Raw genomic sequence first — 15,261 nt, 5'->3', positions numbered from 1 at the left:
GAGCTTTAGAGCTCCTTAAGACAGAGCCAGGCTAGCTATTTCACCCCGTTAACCAGTCTTTATGCTAACTGGCTGCTGGCTGTAGCTTCACACTTAAAAGACAGACATGAGAGCAGTATTGATTTTCTCATCAGACTCTTTTGCTTGAACTATGTCATTGATGTATTCTGGAAAAGTGACCCTGGATCTGCCACACATAACAATCACATCCCTGCAGAGAGCTGATGAAAAGTGGTGAAATAAAGATTGAAATAAAGATAGAAAAGCCCGTCGCCACTCAAAACCTCTTAGAAAATCTTTGTGACTGTATTTTGCAACTTTTGTTTGTGTGTTAAGTGTTAAACTGGCTTGTTTTGGTACGGTTATCCTCACATCTTGTTTGGTGAGGTTTATGGTACAGAATATGGTTGCTTACACCAGTGGTTTTCAAAGTGGGGTCTGGGGACCCCCAGGGGTCCTTGAGGGCTTCCAGGGGGTCCCAAGCAAAAAGGGGAATAATTAATTTTCACTATGATTCCATCCATAAGTAACACAATGACAGAAAGTATGACTATTTTTTCCCCAGTAAATTTTCATTTCGTATTAATACATTTTTTTTCTGGATGAAATGTACAGTTTATTTTGGTCCTGAATCGACCTCAGTTTACACAACCCTGTCTCGACTTTGTCCTGACCTCTTTACTGGACAACTAAAAATTGCTGTGCTGATGTTGACTCCAGTCTTGGCCCCTATATGTGAGAGAAAGTGTAAACAACGTTCGTCTCCTGTCCTTTCCCCTACCCCGCTGATAACTACCCTCTAGTCTAGTTTACACTGCTGTTTTCATCCCCTTTGATTCCCTGGCTCAGATAAAGGCTTTCCCACCATCCCAGCGGCCCCCAGGATGTCTCATGAGCTCCCCCCTCTGTGAGCTCTTGTCCCTGGGTGCCGTGTGTATGATGTCCCCCCTGTCAGCTCGAATCACCCTCCTCTCCGGCTCAACACGCTGCTCTCACCGCTCCCCGGCTGCACCGATGTGTTTGCGGCACCAGCGAGTGTGAGTAGATGCTATTGAGACTGACCTTTGCAGCGGCGCCCTGTGCTCTATGATTCTAACCCATTTGACAGTGAGCGTCTAATAGAATGCTAATGAAGTAGCTTGCATAGTAACATGCTACGTCGGCTCCATTGTAATTATCTGTGGGATTATCCCTGATGCCCATAATGCAAATTGTTTGATTATTAAACCGAATTACTGTCATGCACAACACCAGGCTCGTGCTACCAGGTCAGAAATTACTCATGAGGCATGCTCATAAATATAATCGTTGTTGCAATAAATATGATCAAACAGTAGCACTTGTTGCGAAGAGGAAAAGGAAAATCTCCTGTTTCCTGTGTTGCGATGTGTGAGACAAGTAATTTCCTTTCTTTGGTCTCTCTTGAAGATTTGACAGAAAGCTATAAGAGATGCTTCCATCAAGAGATGTTTTCCATTCAAGGTTCTTTTATTTGTATTGGAAGAAGTCCTTCTGTGGGTGTGAGACTGAATGCAGCCTGAATTATAAGGTGAAGCAAGTCCATCCATTATTCTGAAGGTTAGCCGGACTGCCAAATTTGAAGACATCTCTATAAATAAAGTGAGATTCTGCACAAGGGAAGCGTCTGTGTGCTTGCACCTCCCGTGGTGCGAGGCAGCAATGAGAATTTCTCAATGAAAAAAAAAGATATGTCCTTACAGAGGACCTAGTATGCTTGTATTCAGGTGAATACTTGTATTTATACTTGTATTATTGGATTTCTACAAGAACATGTTCACATTAGGGCTGTGAATCGATTAAAGTATTTAATCGCGATTAATCGCAAATTAATCGCACATTTTTTATCTGTTCAAAATGTACCTTAAAAGGAAATTTGTCAAGTATTAAATACTCTTATCAACATGTGCGTGGGCAAATATGCTTGCTTTATGCGAATTTATGTATATATCTAAATCATAACATGGTAAACTGCAGCCCAACAGGCGACAACAGCTGTCAGTGTGTCAGTGTGCCAGTGTGCTGACTTGACTACGACTTGCCCCACACTGCATGTGATTATCATAAAGTGGGCATGTCTGTAAAGGGGAGACTCGTGGGTACCCATAGAACCCATTTTCATTTACATATCTTGAGGTCAGAGGTCAAGGGACCCCTTTGAAAACGGTCATGACAGTTTTTCCGCCAAAATTCTGCAGAATTTTGGAGCATTATTTAGCGTCCTTTGCGACAAGCGAGTATGACTTGGTTGGTACCAATGGATTCCTTAGGCGCTACAACTTCCAAAAGATTGATTGTGTTAATATGTTAAAGAAGTTAATGGCGTTAAAACAAATTTGCGTTATCGTGTTATCATCGCGTTAACTTTGATAGCCCTACTTTACATACTTTAATGTTCAAAAAACGCTTTATTTTTCTCAAACCAGCTGTGCTGCAGCACCTCTTTTTACCCTCTTGTCTGAAACACTCTGTTTGAGCTACTGCCCTCCCAAAAAGCCCAGGCTGCTCTGATTGGTCAGCTGGCCCACTCCGTTGTGATTGGTCAACTGAACCAAACTCTTCGAACTCCACTCCAGCTCCACTCTAACTAGCTTTGTTTGAGGGCGTGCAAAACTAGCCACTATTATGTATTATTGTAAATGTGTTACTCTGTGACATCATCACGTTACGGAAGAAAAGGCAGGACTTCAAGCAAGGTTTTTCCGGCAGTTCAGGAGCAATGAGAGTAACTCCCTTTGGCCTGGACTTTGGGTTTTGTAACTTTGCAGACATTTTAAATGCACAAAAAACGATATAACACACTAAAGAAAAGGGAAATAGCACAAAAGCATAATAGATCCTCTTTAACAAAGGTTATTGAACAGAAGATATTTCAACGTGTAAAGTGAGGAGAGTCGGTGCATTAACAAAACAAAGATCCAAACACGTTACAAAATTGCCCGCCTGCTGCCAACGTTGCTTATTCAGCAGAAGCTACAGATTGGTGCGTTTCAACACTTGCAAATATTTAGCCACATGAACACCCGGCAGAAAATGTTAATCACATCATGTTTACAACTAAGTGTTTGTTAAGTGGATGAGTTGCTCCGGCGTTTTCGCTTGTGTAAATATGTGCGTCACTAATTTGCGGCCGTGCAGTTTGTTCTTTAATGTATGCTTCCAATGGCTTGATGTGACTGCAGCTGATTCCAGGCCAGCACACTTACCCGCGGCAGAGTGCCAAGGCATAATAGGACATTTGGTTGTGAAATTCAGAATCTGACAGAATGCATTAAAGCCAAGCAGACTGCAGATGCAAAGGGAGCAGCCAGGCCAAAGTGATGACTTCCCATTTCCTACCAACTGTATCATATTTCCCTTTGCTTCCAGCCAAACAAACGACCAAATTGTGCAGCAACTGTGCCATTGTTTGGACAGAGAGTCCTGTTGTTTGTCATATTAGATCCCCGCACACATCTGACAAAAGCAATTACTGCTAATGTCACTCTGGTGTTTTTGCCGATAACCTGCTGGAGATTTTACAGCTGAGCATGAAGCTTTGGCTGCATGTTTTCTTTTATTATTATTTTTTGCAGAAGCCACATAAAAAATTCATTTCCAGTGAGGTCATTCTCTCGACACGGCGGGACCTTCCACGTCGCTCACACTGAGTCACAAGGTCAGGGTGTCCCACCCAGACTTTTTGCGTGCCCTTGTGATACCAAACAAACACACACTATGTGACAACGATCATCTTGGGGAACAAATAATGTGACAGCTTCTCAAGCTCCCAGGCAGCCTGCTCTGCCTGCGGGGAGTAAATGAATCGGATTTTTCATATTTCTGAAAGGGGTTAGATTGAGCTTGGTCACGAGGTCAGATGTAAAGATGTAGCCAGTCTGGCTTTTTACATGTTGTTTTCGCCCTAGGCTGCTCGGGCTACAACCACTATAAACACAAATATACTAAAAAAAAAAAAATCAATACATATATGGGAAAAATAAAAAAGACTAGCTTTTAAAAAAGGGGTTTGTAAATGCGTATATTCCACGTGGATAAGCAGATCTCTACACATCTATGAATAAATAATCATCCCGTTTACGTCCTCAGGGATTTACTAACAAGAAAAGCAATCAGACACAAGCATGTGTAAAAGAAAATAAACACTTGAAATTCCTGCACTGGCCTCTCCTCTCTAACTCAAATGGGAAAAGGACACAACATCTGAATCCGACAACAGATGTTCACAAGCAAAAAATACTCTCCCCACAAGTCAGAGAGTAGATATATCTGGGGATGCACAGATCAGACAAGACAGGTTCTTAAGATACCGTGGACACTTGGACAAGAAATGACCTTTAGCTGAACTCCGGCAGTGTCACAAAATATGCTCGTTTTGATTCGCTTTTCCTCCAGCATGCCTCTGGCGAAAAAATAGAGGAGAACAATAGGACAGTGAAATGTATCCTAATTCCAGCTGGAGACGCTAATCCAGTTCAGAGACAGCAAGGAAATGGGCTTGTGAGAGCAGACCCGGCAAATACATGCAGATGAGAATGATTATCCTGCAGATGAGCGGAGAGATGAAAACTAATTTAATAATAAGACCAGAAAATTCTCCGAGATAACAGGGATCTAGAGACCAATCCGAGACCCATCTGGCCTGCACGGCACACACTGGAGCCGTTTGCTAGGCGGGAGCTGTCCACTTACACCGCGGTGCTGAAAGCTCTGTGTACACCAAACACTGTGATGTAAACCAGCACATTTACAACAGACTACTTCAACATTAACATTTGATTCAAAAAGAAAATCGAAGTTGTTATATTATGGATGTTAATTAGATCGGAAAGTGGTAGTATTTTGAGGTACTTAAGCCTGCATTTCATTTAATTCTGCTTTATAGTTCTACTCCACTACATTTCAGAAGGAAATATCACACTTTTTACACTTCATGTATTTCACAGCTATCATTACTAGTTACTTCTAATGGTGGAAGGTAACTACATGTATTCAGGTGATACACTTAAGTACATTATGAGGTAATTGTGCCAACATTTTACTTCACTCTTTCAATTTATCCTGTCATGTGCTTCTACTTCACTACATTTCGGAAGGAAAAATTGCACTGGATACTAGTTAATTCCAGTAGTGGGCTGTAATTAGGTACTTTTATTCAGGTTCTGTACTTAAAGGCACAGTGTGTAGAATTTCAAGGGATCTATTAGCAGAAATTGAATACAATATTCATAACTATGATTTCATTAGTGTATACACCTGAGACCATGAATCGTTGTATTTTCGTTAGCTTAGAATGAGCCGTTTATATCTGCATAGAAGTGGGTCCTCTTCATGGAGTCCGCCATGTTGCTCCGCCGTGTTTCTACAGTAGCCCAGAACAGACAAACCAAACACTGGCTCTAGAGAGAGCCTTTTGCGTTTCTACGTTACCTGAAGGCCACCGTAGTTCTCCGACACACTTGTGAAAACTGCGGTTACGTGAGCCGCGGAGTGCAAAACCGTGATACCGCCAGCCGCCGTCTGACTTCCATTGCTCCGAAAGTAGTGTTATTATGGTGAGGATGGCCTCTGAGCGAGGTGAACGGCGTTACCACGGTTTTGCACGTGCAGCCTTGGAAAGGGAAGAGTGAGCAGAGGGGTACTCTAATTACTTTGCCGGTTCACAAAAGAGAATGACAGGCTCATTAAATACAATGAATTGTGTAAACCCTGAAGGGGTTTATTTCACAACAATGACCCGCTCGTTGAACATTATCCCGCTTATTACACCGCTACTTACTTAAGAAATCAATAATTTGGCACAAAAATGGTCCTCCAGAGTCCGAGATCAGAACTGCGTCCATAGCAACGGTCTGTTCTACATAGCAACGGTCTGCTATAAAGAAATCACAGATCGTATAATGACGTAATTGATTAATCAGAATCAAGTATTCAACAAAGACGTGTAATAATAAGTAACATAATTATTAATTAAACAATCCAGCGTATCCAAGTATATAAAGCAGTTCAAAACAGCTCACATAACAGTGAATGCTGCTTACACATTAATGCACCACTAACAAATAAATCCAAAAATACACTCAATATAATAGTATTTTTATATTGTGTTATCTGAATGTTTCTTCCACTGGTCTGAATACATATTTACCTGAGGAAATGAGATCCGTTATATAAAAGCAGTGTTACCATACCTCATAAATGCATGATTAGTCACTTTGTCGGTGTTAACTGTGCCACTTCTGACATTGGGAAGGTTTCATGCGTATTTATCTGCCAAAACACACATTACTTTGATCTATCTGCTTGTACCTTGGCAGAACACCTACTGTACAAAGACACATTTGATAATATATATACCTTTTTTTCCGGGGACTGATTACGATGCAAATTACCTTGTCACGTCGTACAGCGGCCTCTAAACTAAAACTGCACATTTGTACGAGCACATACTTCAGCCTGGCTTGAATAAAATGTAGAATACCTTCCTACACAGTTTGTGTTTCCTCTTTCCATTTGTTTAACATTTTATATAGGGCATTGGGAATATGTACAACTCTGTAAAACACTGCTGTGTCCCAGTTTTTGTAGGTCATTATGGTAAGAGGTTATTGATATGTGTATTACTGTACAGGTGCACTAAACCTGCAAAAATAGGGTACTGTGAATCAGTTTATCATGCTATTTTATGTGCATGTAACAACATATTGTTAAGCCGTGTTAACACTGACCCATTAACAGCCACAGATCGCTTACCTTGCCAACATAGAGAGGTTCATTTCCTGTGTACTCCTCCAATACGAAGAACTGGTTCCATACCCAGCTGCGTTTGTGTCTGTGCAGGGCCTCCCAGGGGTCTGGATCAGAGTGTGGGGACTTCTCCAGATCCCCAGAGCTGGGATTCAGCCCCCAGCAGCCTCTCTCCCGCAAGGGGAACAGGAGCGCCAGGAGAGCCAGGGCTCTGCATATGCCTGAGCAGCACCACCCCATCATCTGGGCCCCCTCCCAAAAACAGCACCGAGGCCAGAAGAGGAGAAACAGAATTAAAAAAAGACAGCGAGGCTGAAAATGTCAAAACCCTCCGGGTTTTTATCCACACAGTCCTGACCCTGTGTTTCACCAGAGAGCAAGAGCAGTCAGACCCTGAACAGAGCGCACGGGTTGAAAAAGAGTCAAGCTCTGCATTTTGCTGTGTTGCTCTTCTTTTTGTCCTAACAGGAGACTAAAAGTGGGGTAATTCCCTCCACTTAGGAGCCAGAGAGTTGACATTAAAGCTGGGTAACAGGGTCAGTGGCGACCGGGCAGGCTTCGACACACAGGCTGTATAATTGGCACCTATCAGAACAGAGAGAGAGGGAGAAAAAAAAAAGAGAGAGACAAAGACACAGAGGAGAGAAGAGAGAGAGTACCGTCAGCAAAATTGCCTCTGTGACCGCAGTCACTTTAGACAGCAAGTAATGTGCTTGCTGATGCAATGATAATGACGTTTTTCACCAATCATGGAGAAATTGGTCAAAAATGAATAGACAGTGAATATTGTACATACAATCAACACAATGCCCTTCACCTACACACATGGCAAAGAAACGTCGGGAGAGGTCAAACTGTTAATAAGGGTAAGATGGAGGGGAAATGACACGATTTCACAGCGACTGAAACAACAGTGGCTGCGTGGAATAACAATCAAAAACCGGCTCCCTATTATCTGAGCTTCACCTCACCAAGGTCATTATTTTGTCACATTTTCCTTTGTATAAGGCGTAATGGTGGCGGAGGCTCGCCACTCAACTCTAACAAGCCACATGATCTGTGTGGCGAGCTCTCATCACCGAGATTAAAAATAAATCTGAGCTGTCAGCAGCATGATGGCCCAAGCGCTCCTGACCTCTACTCCGAGCAGTCTGTTTGCCGGCCTGAGCACATGCGAGGGGGATCTGTCTCCCTGCCGTCGTCATGCCGTGACAGATCCCCCAAGACACAGGAACACGAGGACTTGTCAAAGCACAGAAAAGCATCAGCTCCTGACAGATAATGTTCTTCGTGTCACAACACAGCCTGGCAGTCCTGAGTAGTTGAGCAATTACATAAACTTCATAATACCGCTGGTATTATCTGTCTAATTTGACGTGTAACAATGATTTCCTTCAGTAAATATTTTGAAGGAGGAACGTGATAGAAGAGCTCGCTGGCAAATTTATGCAACATCTTGGTATGATACTGAGTAAGAAATGGCATTTAAACTTCAGGAGGTCTTGTGAAAGCAGACGTTTAAAAAAACTGAGAGCTCGACCGCACGTTTATTTATTTCCACGCTGACCTCTCTTTCTCTCTCCTCTACGCTGAGTATTGGCAGGGCCCTGGACGAGGGAGGTAATTGCTTTGGCATAAAGTGACCTCTTTCTTCCCACACAGATTCTTCACTCCTCATTTCACTTCCTCTCTGTTCCCCGTAGCAAAATAAAAACAAGCACACCACACATCCTGTGGAAGTGATTTGTTATATTTTGCCATAGCAGAGTCATTATCCAGCGCTAACAATCAACACGGAAACAAATAACAACAGTGTGATCGTCACCTCTGCAGACTCCTGGATGTTTTTGAGAAGCATTCTGAACATACAGTATGAAGACTTATTATGAAAATACCTCACATATACACATTATTAATGGAAGCATACTGAATAATTTGCTTTTTCTGGTCAAAGTGCACACGAACCCCTACAAGGCAAAACTTTATCCAAGAAGCCATAAATCTGTGGACACATTCACCCTTATCTGCTTCAATATGAACCAGAATACACATGGACGTGCACACACATACACACACACACACATTCAAAGTCACTGCCCCTGCATGACAATTTAATGGTAGAGGTGGAAAGTGGAGCAGATCTGGCTGCGGGGCAGCTGTACAGGCAGGTTGCAGCGGTGGTATTGTGGGGGAGAGAATCGGCGCAGGGTCAGTTTGAGCCAAGCAGCCAGGTTAATGCTAAACCCTCAACACTGGAGGAGATACACACTGGAGATAACACTAATGTAGTTATGGGTGCAGCACATATTGGCTCGTTAGTAAATGGGTTTTTGCTGATTTAATAGTTGATTTGTCCAAATTATGAAGCAGTCCATGCTGCAGAGAAATCCATTTTTTTCAATTCATTTTAAAGATTAAACGTGTATAAATCTAGCTTGAAATTAGCCGCTCTACTCGCAGAGAAATACAAAAGAGATGAATGTGACATGAGAGTATTTTCTCATGACTATTCCTTCTTCCTGTCGGTGTCAGGTGATTGACAGTAAGCGGAGCGTAACGCAACGCAGCGTTGATATGAAAACACTCGACTCGGGCACGATGAAGTGACAACGAAGCAGAAAAAGAAAAACTTTTGGGCGACAAAAAACAAAAAAAACAAATGAAGGCGTCGTGTCGACTGTGATGGATTATCTCGCTCGGTGGAAGTTGTTTTTTTTCATAATGTACAGGAGCGAAAGCCGGGCCTGATGCCTTCAAGTATAATGACTGACCGTGGAGCTGAACACCAGGAAGAATGGAAAGGAGAAGGACTGGCACAAATGGGGAAAAAACAACTGTCTATTATTCTTCATTTAAAGGCACTGATGAGCAGCTGGGGTCCTGCCAAATGCTCTAAATGCTGGTCTTTCTCATCAATTTACAAATATTCAACCATCAGCACAAAACATAATCTTCTAGCAGACTCACTCTACCAAAACCAGCCTTTCAAAACCCCAGTCAAAGTCTATGTTTTGACTCCCTGTTGAGAAGCAGACTCATTGTTGGGCAAAAGTGTCAAAGCGATAACGCCAAATTAAGTGAAAATGTGAGATAAAGCCGTGAACGTAAAGCCTCCCAGTCATCCCCCGGCTGTGTTTCTCTTACACACAGTGTTCTAATCCCATTTGCCAGTCTCACAACAGGATTACCAGTGCCGGGGCGCTCAGTAACCAATCACACGCTTCCTCTGATCCATATTCTCCTCAATCATTGAGTGTCTTCACTCATGGGCCAGAATACGCAACATAAACTGCTGAGAGCTTTAATTATGGTTTCAGACACTTCATAAAGGCTGTTTATGGCGTCAGTTAAGTATATAGTAAACCAGCATGTTGATCAGGACTTTTTGAAGCAGTTTTCAATAACATGCTACTCCAGCTGTCTTTGTTTGTCTCGGAATATCAGAGCACAGGGTCAGCTACGGAGCGACAACAACCCTGTAGCTGCTGCTGGGTCTTCAAGGACACCTACAGTGCAGACCAGACTCTTGCTGACGCAGGAGCTTGAACCTGGTTGAAGGGTGGTCTCCCCACTCACAGACTCCTAATACCTCATCTCGCATTCATTTGAATTCCTCTCGCATCCTTTGCCTCGCTTGAGGCTGACTGACACGGTGTACGTTTCACATGCTGCATGGAAACGACACAATGCAACATCTGTAAAGAGTTCGACAGAGGGCTTTTTAGAGTTTAATACACATGCTTTTTTTTTGTTAAATTCCCTCTTGAAAAGATGCTAGAGTTGCACGATGAAGTCTGTCTACCAAAACAGCAGGTGGATAAATGATAAATGAAAAAGGCAGAGGTGTGATACTGAGGGAGTCCTATCTTGAGCCAGTCATGCATTTTAATTCATATTCCTCTGATAAAAAGCAAACACTTTAATGAATATTTTTTGGAATAATGTTTTTAAAAAGTCCTTAAAGTGAGACCTTTAAGTTCTCCACACATGCACTGACACAAACATATCCCTCACCGACCTCACAGCGACATGATAATATAAATTATAAATGCTGCAAAAATACTGTCACACTGCATATCCCAACTCGCTGTGGAAGACTACAGGCAACAAAAACACATTTATCTTTTTTTGCACAGTCAGACATCTCATATATATAATTTGATGCATTTTTTGCTTCAAAATAAACTTGCACTGCAATAAATATCCGTCATTTTAAGTCATTTTTATTGTGTATTGATCCAATTCTGCTTTCTTTTATTCCCACTGCAGTTATTAGTTTCCTCGAAACACGTGGAAGTATATCACTCTGAAATACAGCAGATGCTCTAATTTAGAAAATCCTTAATTTGATTGAATATGACTTCTTTTTTTCTACCCTGCTTGCAGTTTTTTTTTTTCCACTTCTCATTAATAAAATGAGATCTCAGCACCAGTTTGTGCACTCAGCGACTCTTTTTGACATGGACTCTTTTGCAGTGTAAATCAGCAGGTATCCCTCTCTGCTCGGCCTTGTGACCTGATTGCTTTGACCCTCCTGTTAAGTATCAATCATTGCGCATTAGCTGTCAACACCTGCACCATGCAGAGAAAAAAAAAAAAGTTCGCAGGGGCGCACCTGTTCACCCAATCGATAAGAGACGTCTGTCCGATTAAAAACTCGCATCATTAACACTGATCGATTAACAACTTGGAGAAATAAAGGACAGGAGGACGGTGGCAAATACGCGCATGATGGGAATCAAGCAGAAACACCGACAGTATGAAATGTCAGTGATCGGTCGCCGCAGGAAACCTGTGTCCACGGAATACTAATCACACAACAAGCGACGGGACACAGACAAAATGCACAGAATACATAAGCAGAGCATGCATTAACTCACGTGCATTGAATGGAATGTAAAATGGAATGGAATGTAAAAAACAAACTGATTGGAACTGCGCTTTGAAATCAGAACCAGAATCAGAATCAGATCAGAATCAGAATCAGAATCAGAATCAGAATCAGAATGGTGTTTATTGCCAGGTGTAAGAGGTATACACTAGGGATTTGCTTTGGTTTTGTTGGAGCAAGTTAAACAGTATAATAACAAAATAATAGATAAAAACGTTAGAATAAAAAAAAAAAAAATTCTACCAATGTACAATATACAAGATAAGCTATAAACAAAAATAAAACATGATATAAACTGAGAGTGCAAATATTGTCTACTCACCAAAGATGGTGAGAAGATGGAATAACTTCATCCGAAGCACAGATGGTGCGTAAAGTTGGTGTGTTTTTTTCCCTCCCCTCCACGCACCACACAGATGAAAAACAGCTTATGTTGGAATAAAGAGTTTAAAAGTTGTCATGATGAAATTAGTCCTGGTGATGGAGCAGAGCTGCTGGAGATACTGGCGACTGGATCGCGCGTAAATGCTCACCCTTGGCAGGGATGTGGCAAGTCTGATCTCTCGCTCTCTCTCTCTCTCTTCCTCTCTGTCTCTCCCTCCCTCTCTCTCTCTCTCTCTTCCTCTCTCTCTGTCTCTCCCTCCCTCTCTCTCTCTCAGTATCCTGCGCAGTGCTGCCTCTGTGCAGGGAACCCCAGCTGCAGGCTTTTGGGTTTATGTATCTCTCTCTCTTCCATAGGCAACAGGGGACGCTCAGCAGCAGCAGAGGAGAGAGTCAGAGAGCCGGACGAGACACAGGAAACGCTCCTACATCTGAGCCAAATCCTCGCTGACTGGAGTGGAGAGTGGAGGGAGCCTGTGGAAATAGTTTGACCAAAAATAAGTTGTGCCGGGAGGGAGCCAGAAAAACACACGCAGCGATTTGGCAGAGAGGAAATGAGGAGCTGAGTTTTTTTTCCAAAACCTGCCAGGTTTTTTGGCAGCAGATGACACGTGTGTGTTCTGTTAAATGATTGCCTCGCTGGTGAGAAGAAAATCAATACAAGACATTCTTCACACCTTCAACCAATGAGAGAAGGAAGTGAAACCTCCCCCACCTTTAACATTGAGAGTTAATTCAATCCTGCAAGTCACATGGCAAAATAAAAGAATTACACTTTTTTGTAAAAAAAAAGAAAATCATTCCCTTGGATAAATTAATTTTCCTTGCATAATACACACTTTACAGTTGCAAAACATATAACTATATAATTATTTCAACCATTTTAGCTATCCGGACTGTTTATCCATTAGGCTACTGTTACAATTTTAACCATTTATCCAAGAGCTACTTGTAGCTAAAGATTTCAAGTGTTTATCGATTACTTTTAACCAACTATTTCAACTAATCCCTTACTTTTAGCTATATATTTTAACCATTTATCCAAGGGCTACTTCTAGTTAACGATTTCAGGTCTCTATTAATTTAATTTAGTTAACTATTTTAACTAATCCCTTACTTTTAGCTAGCTGTTTTAACCATTTATCCATTGCTTTTATCTAACTAGGCCACTGTATTTCCATGAATCCCTTGCTTTTAGCTTACTCTTTTAAGCGTTTATCCAAAGGCTACTTCAAATTAACAATTTCAAGTGTTTATCGATTACTTTTAGCAAACTATTTCCACTAATCCCTTACTTTTAGCTATATATTTTAACCGTTTATCCAAGGGCTACTTCTAACTAACACTTTCAAGTGTTTATCGATTAAATTTAGCTAACTATTTTAACTAATTCATTAGTTTTAGCTAACTGTTTTAACTGTTTATCCATTGCTTTTATCTAACTAGGCCACTGTATTTCCACTAATCCCTTACTTTTAGCTGTATATTTTATCGTACATCAAAGGGCTACGTCTAGCGAACAATTTCAAGTGTTTATCGATTACTTTTAGCAAACTATTTCCACTAATCCGTAACTTTTAGCTAACTGTTTCTAGCTGTTTATCCAGTACTTTTAGCTATATATTTTAACTGTTTATCCAAGGGCTACTTCTACTTTTCCAAGTTGACTTCTTAAATACCCAATTTTTTAAGTGTATTTCTGGCTGCTCATTTCCATTCAGAGTTTTGATTTTCATCCAATTAGCTGCAAACTGAGCTCCTGCACTGACAGAAGAATGCAGCATGTGGCCGGCCTCTGTAAACTACTGCACCTCTACGCTCACAGACCTTTGAAACCAAACCAGTCTTAGTTACATCCCTAATTAGTGACAGTAAACATGCGGTATTGCACCGGCATCTCCAATTAATAACACAAGCATTTCCACAAGATATAACACTATTCTGCTCCAGCCTTGTCAGTGTAAACAGTTTGAACTTTGATTTTTACATACATTATTTCACAATATTTACACCTGTTCTCACATGAGGAAACATTACATTTCACTTTAAACACAGTCCTGATCATCCACGCATTAACTTCTGCGTTTTTTTCTCCATGCTATTTGCATTTTATGAGACAGAATACATTACAATTGTGCAGCTCTTTCTGTCATTTAAGAAAAGGAGCACTGACCCAAACTAATAGAAAGAGCAGCCTCTGTCTGTCATACCTGGAAGAGCAGTTAGCAAAGATGGAATTAGACACTGGGGACAATGGACAGGTAAAATGCTCTACAGTACAATGAAGCGGGATCAGAGGAAGAATAATGTTGTCGGAGGCAAAGGGAACGTTAAAGGAGCATAATGCCAAGAGGATAAAAGCTGGACTAAATAAGAAGTCAACCTGAAGGAAGACAGAGTACAGAGGGAGTGTGGGTGTGTGATAATAGAGGGAGAGGTGAAAAGGAAGGAGAAGAGGGAGGTGTATCGCAGGAGGGGGTGAACAGAGGGGGGGAGGCTGCAGTTCAGCGGTGAGAGTTATTTAATTGAAGAGTGACATTGGGAGCCCGGCTCGTCAGCTCTTCCCCATCAATCACTCGCGGTCAGGAGATGCCCGAGGTGATGTGGCCCGCGTCCCGCTCCCTCTGGATCCCACGGCCGGCCCCGGCATTTAGCTGCCATGCCTCCATTACATCTCCGCCCGCCCAACCCCCTCCACGCATCAGGATGCTCTGACCTCCGCTCACCTGGCCTACTGTTATCTGCTCCCCTGTGACACGCCGCTTGATGGGTCTTTTTGTTCACGGGCTAACAAGAATAACAGTGAAGGGTTACTGTAGCAGCTTATCCAGCATTAATAAAATATGACCTCCAAGGACAATCAAGTTTGATTTTCGCATAATATTTGCCACTATATGAATCTCAGTAGCTGCATTTAGTATCTACATGGCTCTAAGACAGTCAGATGAACTGAAGCAGGCTGTTCTCATACACCGTTCGTAGCCATACCTACGAAAAGTAATGTACTGTAATTTGTATATATATCCCATGAAATCAATTGATATGTAATCCACGTAATCATGAAACAGGAAGTATAAAGAGCAACAAACGCTGCATATAGGGATGAGGTTGGGTGGATGGGTGGGTCAAAAAACACCGGACTTTGGCCCAGGAGACCCGTGTTCAACGTTCACTTATTTTTCACGTAACCTTGGCACTTAAGTTACGTCACTTCCAGAGTTAAT

General features: G+C 41.9%; 1 protein-coding gene and 1 long non-coding RNA gene across 2 annotated transcripts in view; one reads left to right on the top strand and one right to left on the bottom strand.

Moving 5' to 3' along the window:
* The window catches only part of cdh7a (cadherin 7a), a 112,869-nt gene extending 100,469 nt beyond the window's left edge, over nt 1–12,400 (bottom strand). Inside the window, exons 1-2 of the mRNA XM_037757444.1 lie at nt 11,979–12,400; nt 6,772–7,350 (exon numbers count right to left, since the gene is read on the bottom strand). Of these exons, the coding sequence (XP_037613372.1) occupies nt 6,772–7,008 (237 nt within the window). The 5' untranslated portion in view covers nt 7,009–7,350; nt 11,979–12,400. The remainder of the gene's footprint in view (nt 1–6,771; nt 7,351–11,978) is intronic.
* Nucleotides 11,827–12,847, top strand: LOC119480838. Its single transcript, XR_005205016.1, has 2 exons — nt 11,827–12,023; nt 12,395–12,847. It is a non-coding gene; the product is annotated as an uncharacterized LOC119480838 (long non-coding RNA).
* Nucleotides 12,848–15,261: the final 2,414 nt, after the last annotated feature.

This window comes from Sebastes umbrosus, chromosome 21, assembly GCF_015220745.1.
Source record: "Sebastes umbrosus isolate fSebUmb1 chromosome 21, fSebUmb1.pri, whole genome shotgun sequence".
Classification (NCBI taxonomy): Eukaryota; Metazoa; Chordata; class Actinopteri; order Perciformes; family Sebastidae; genus Sebastes; species Sebastes umbrosus.
The sequence above is the reverse complement of the archived record's forward strand: the minus strand, read 5'-3'. Positions and strand labels throughout refer to the sequence as shown.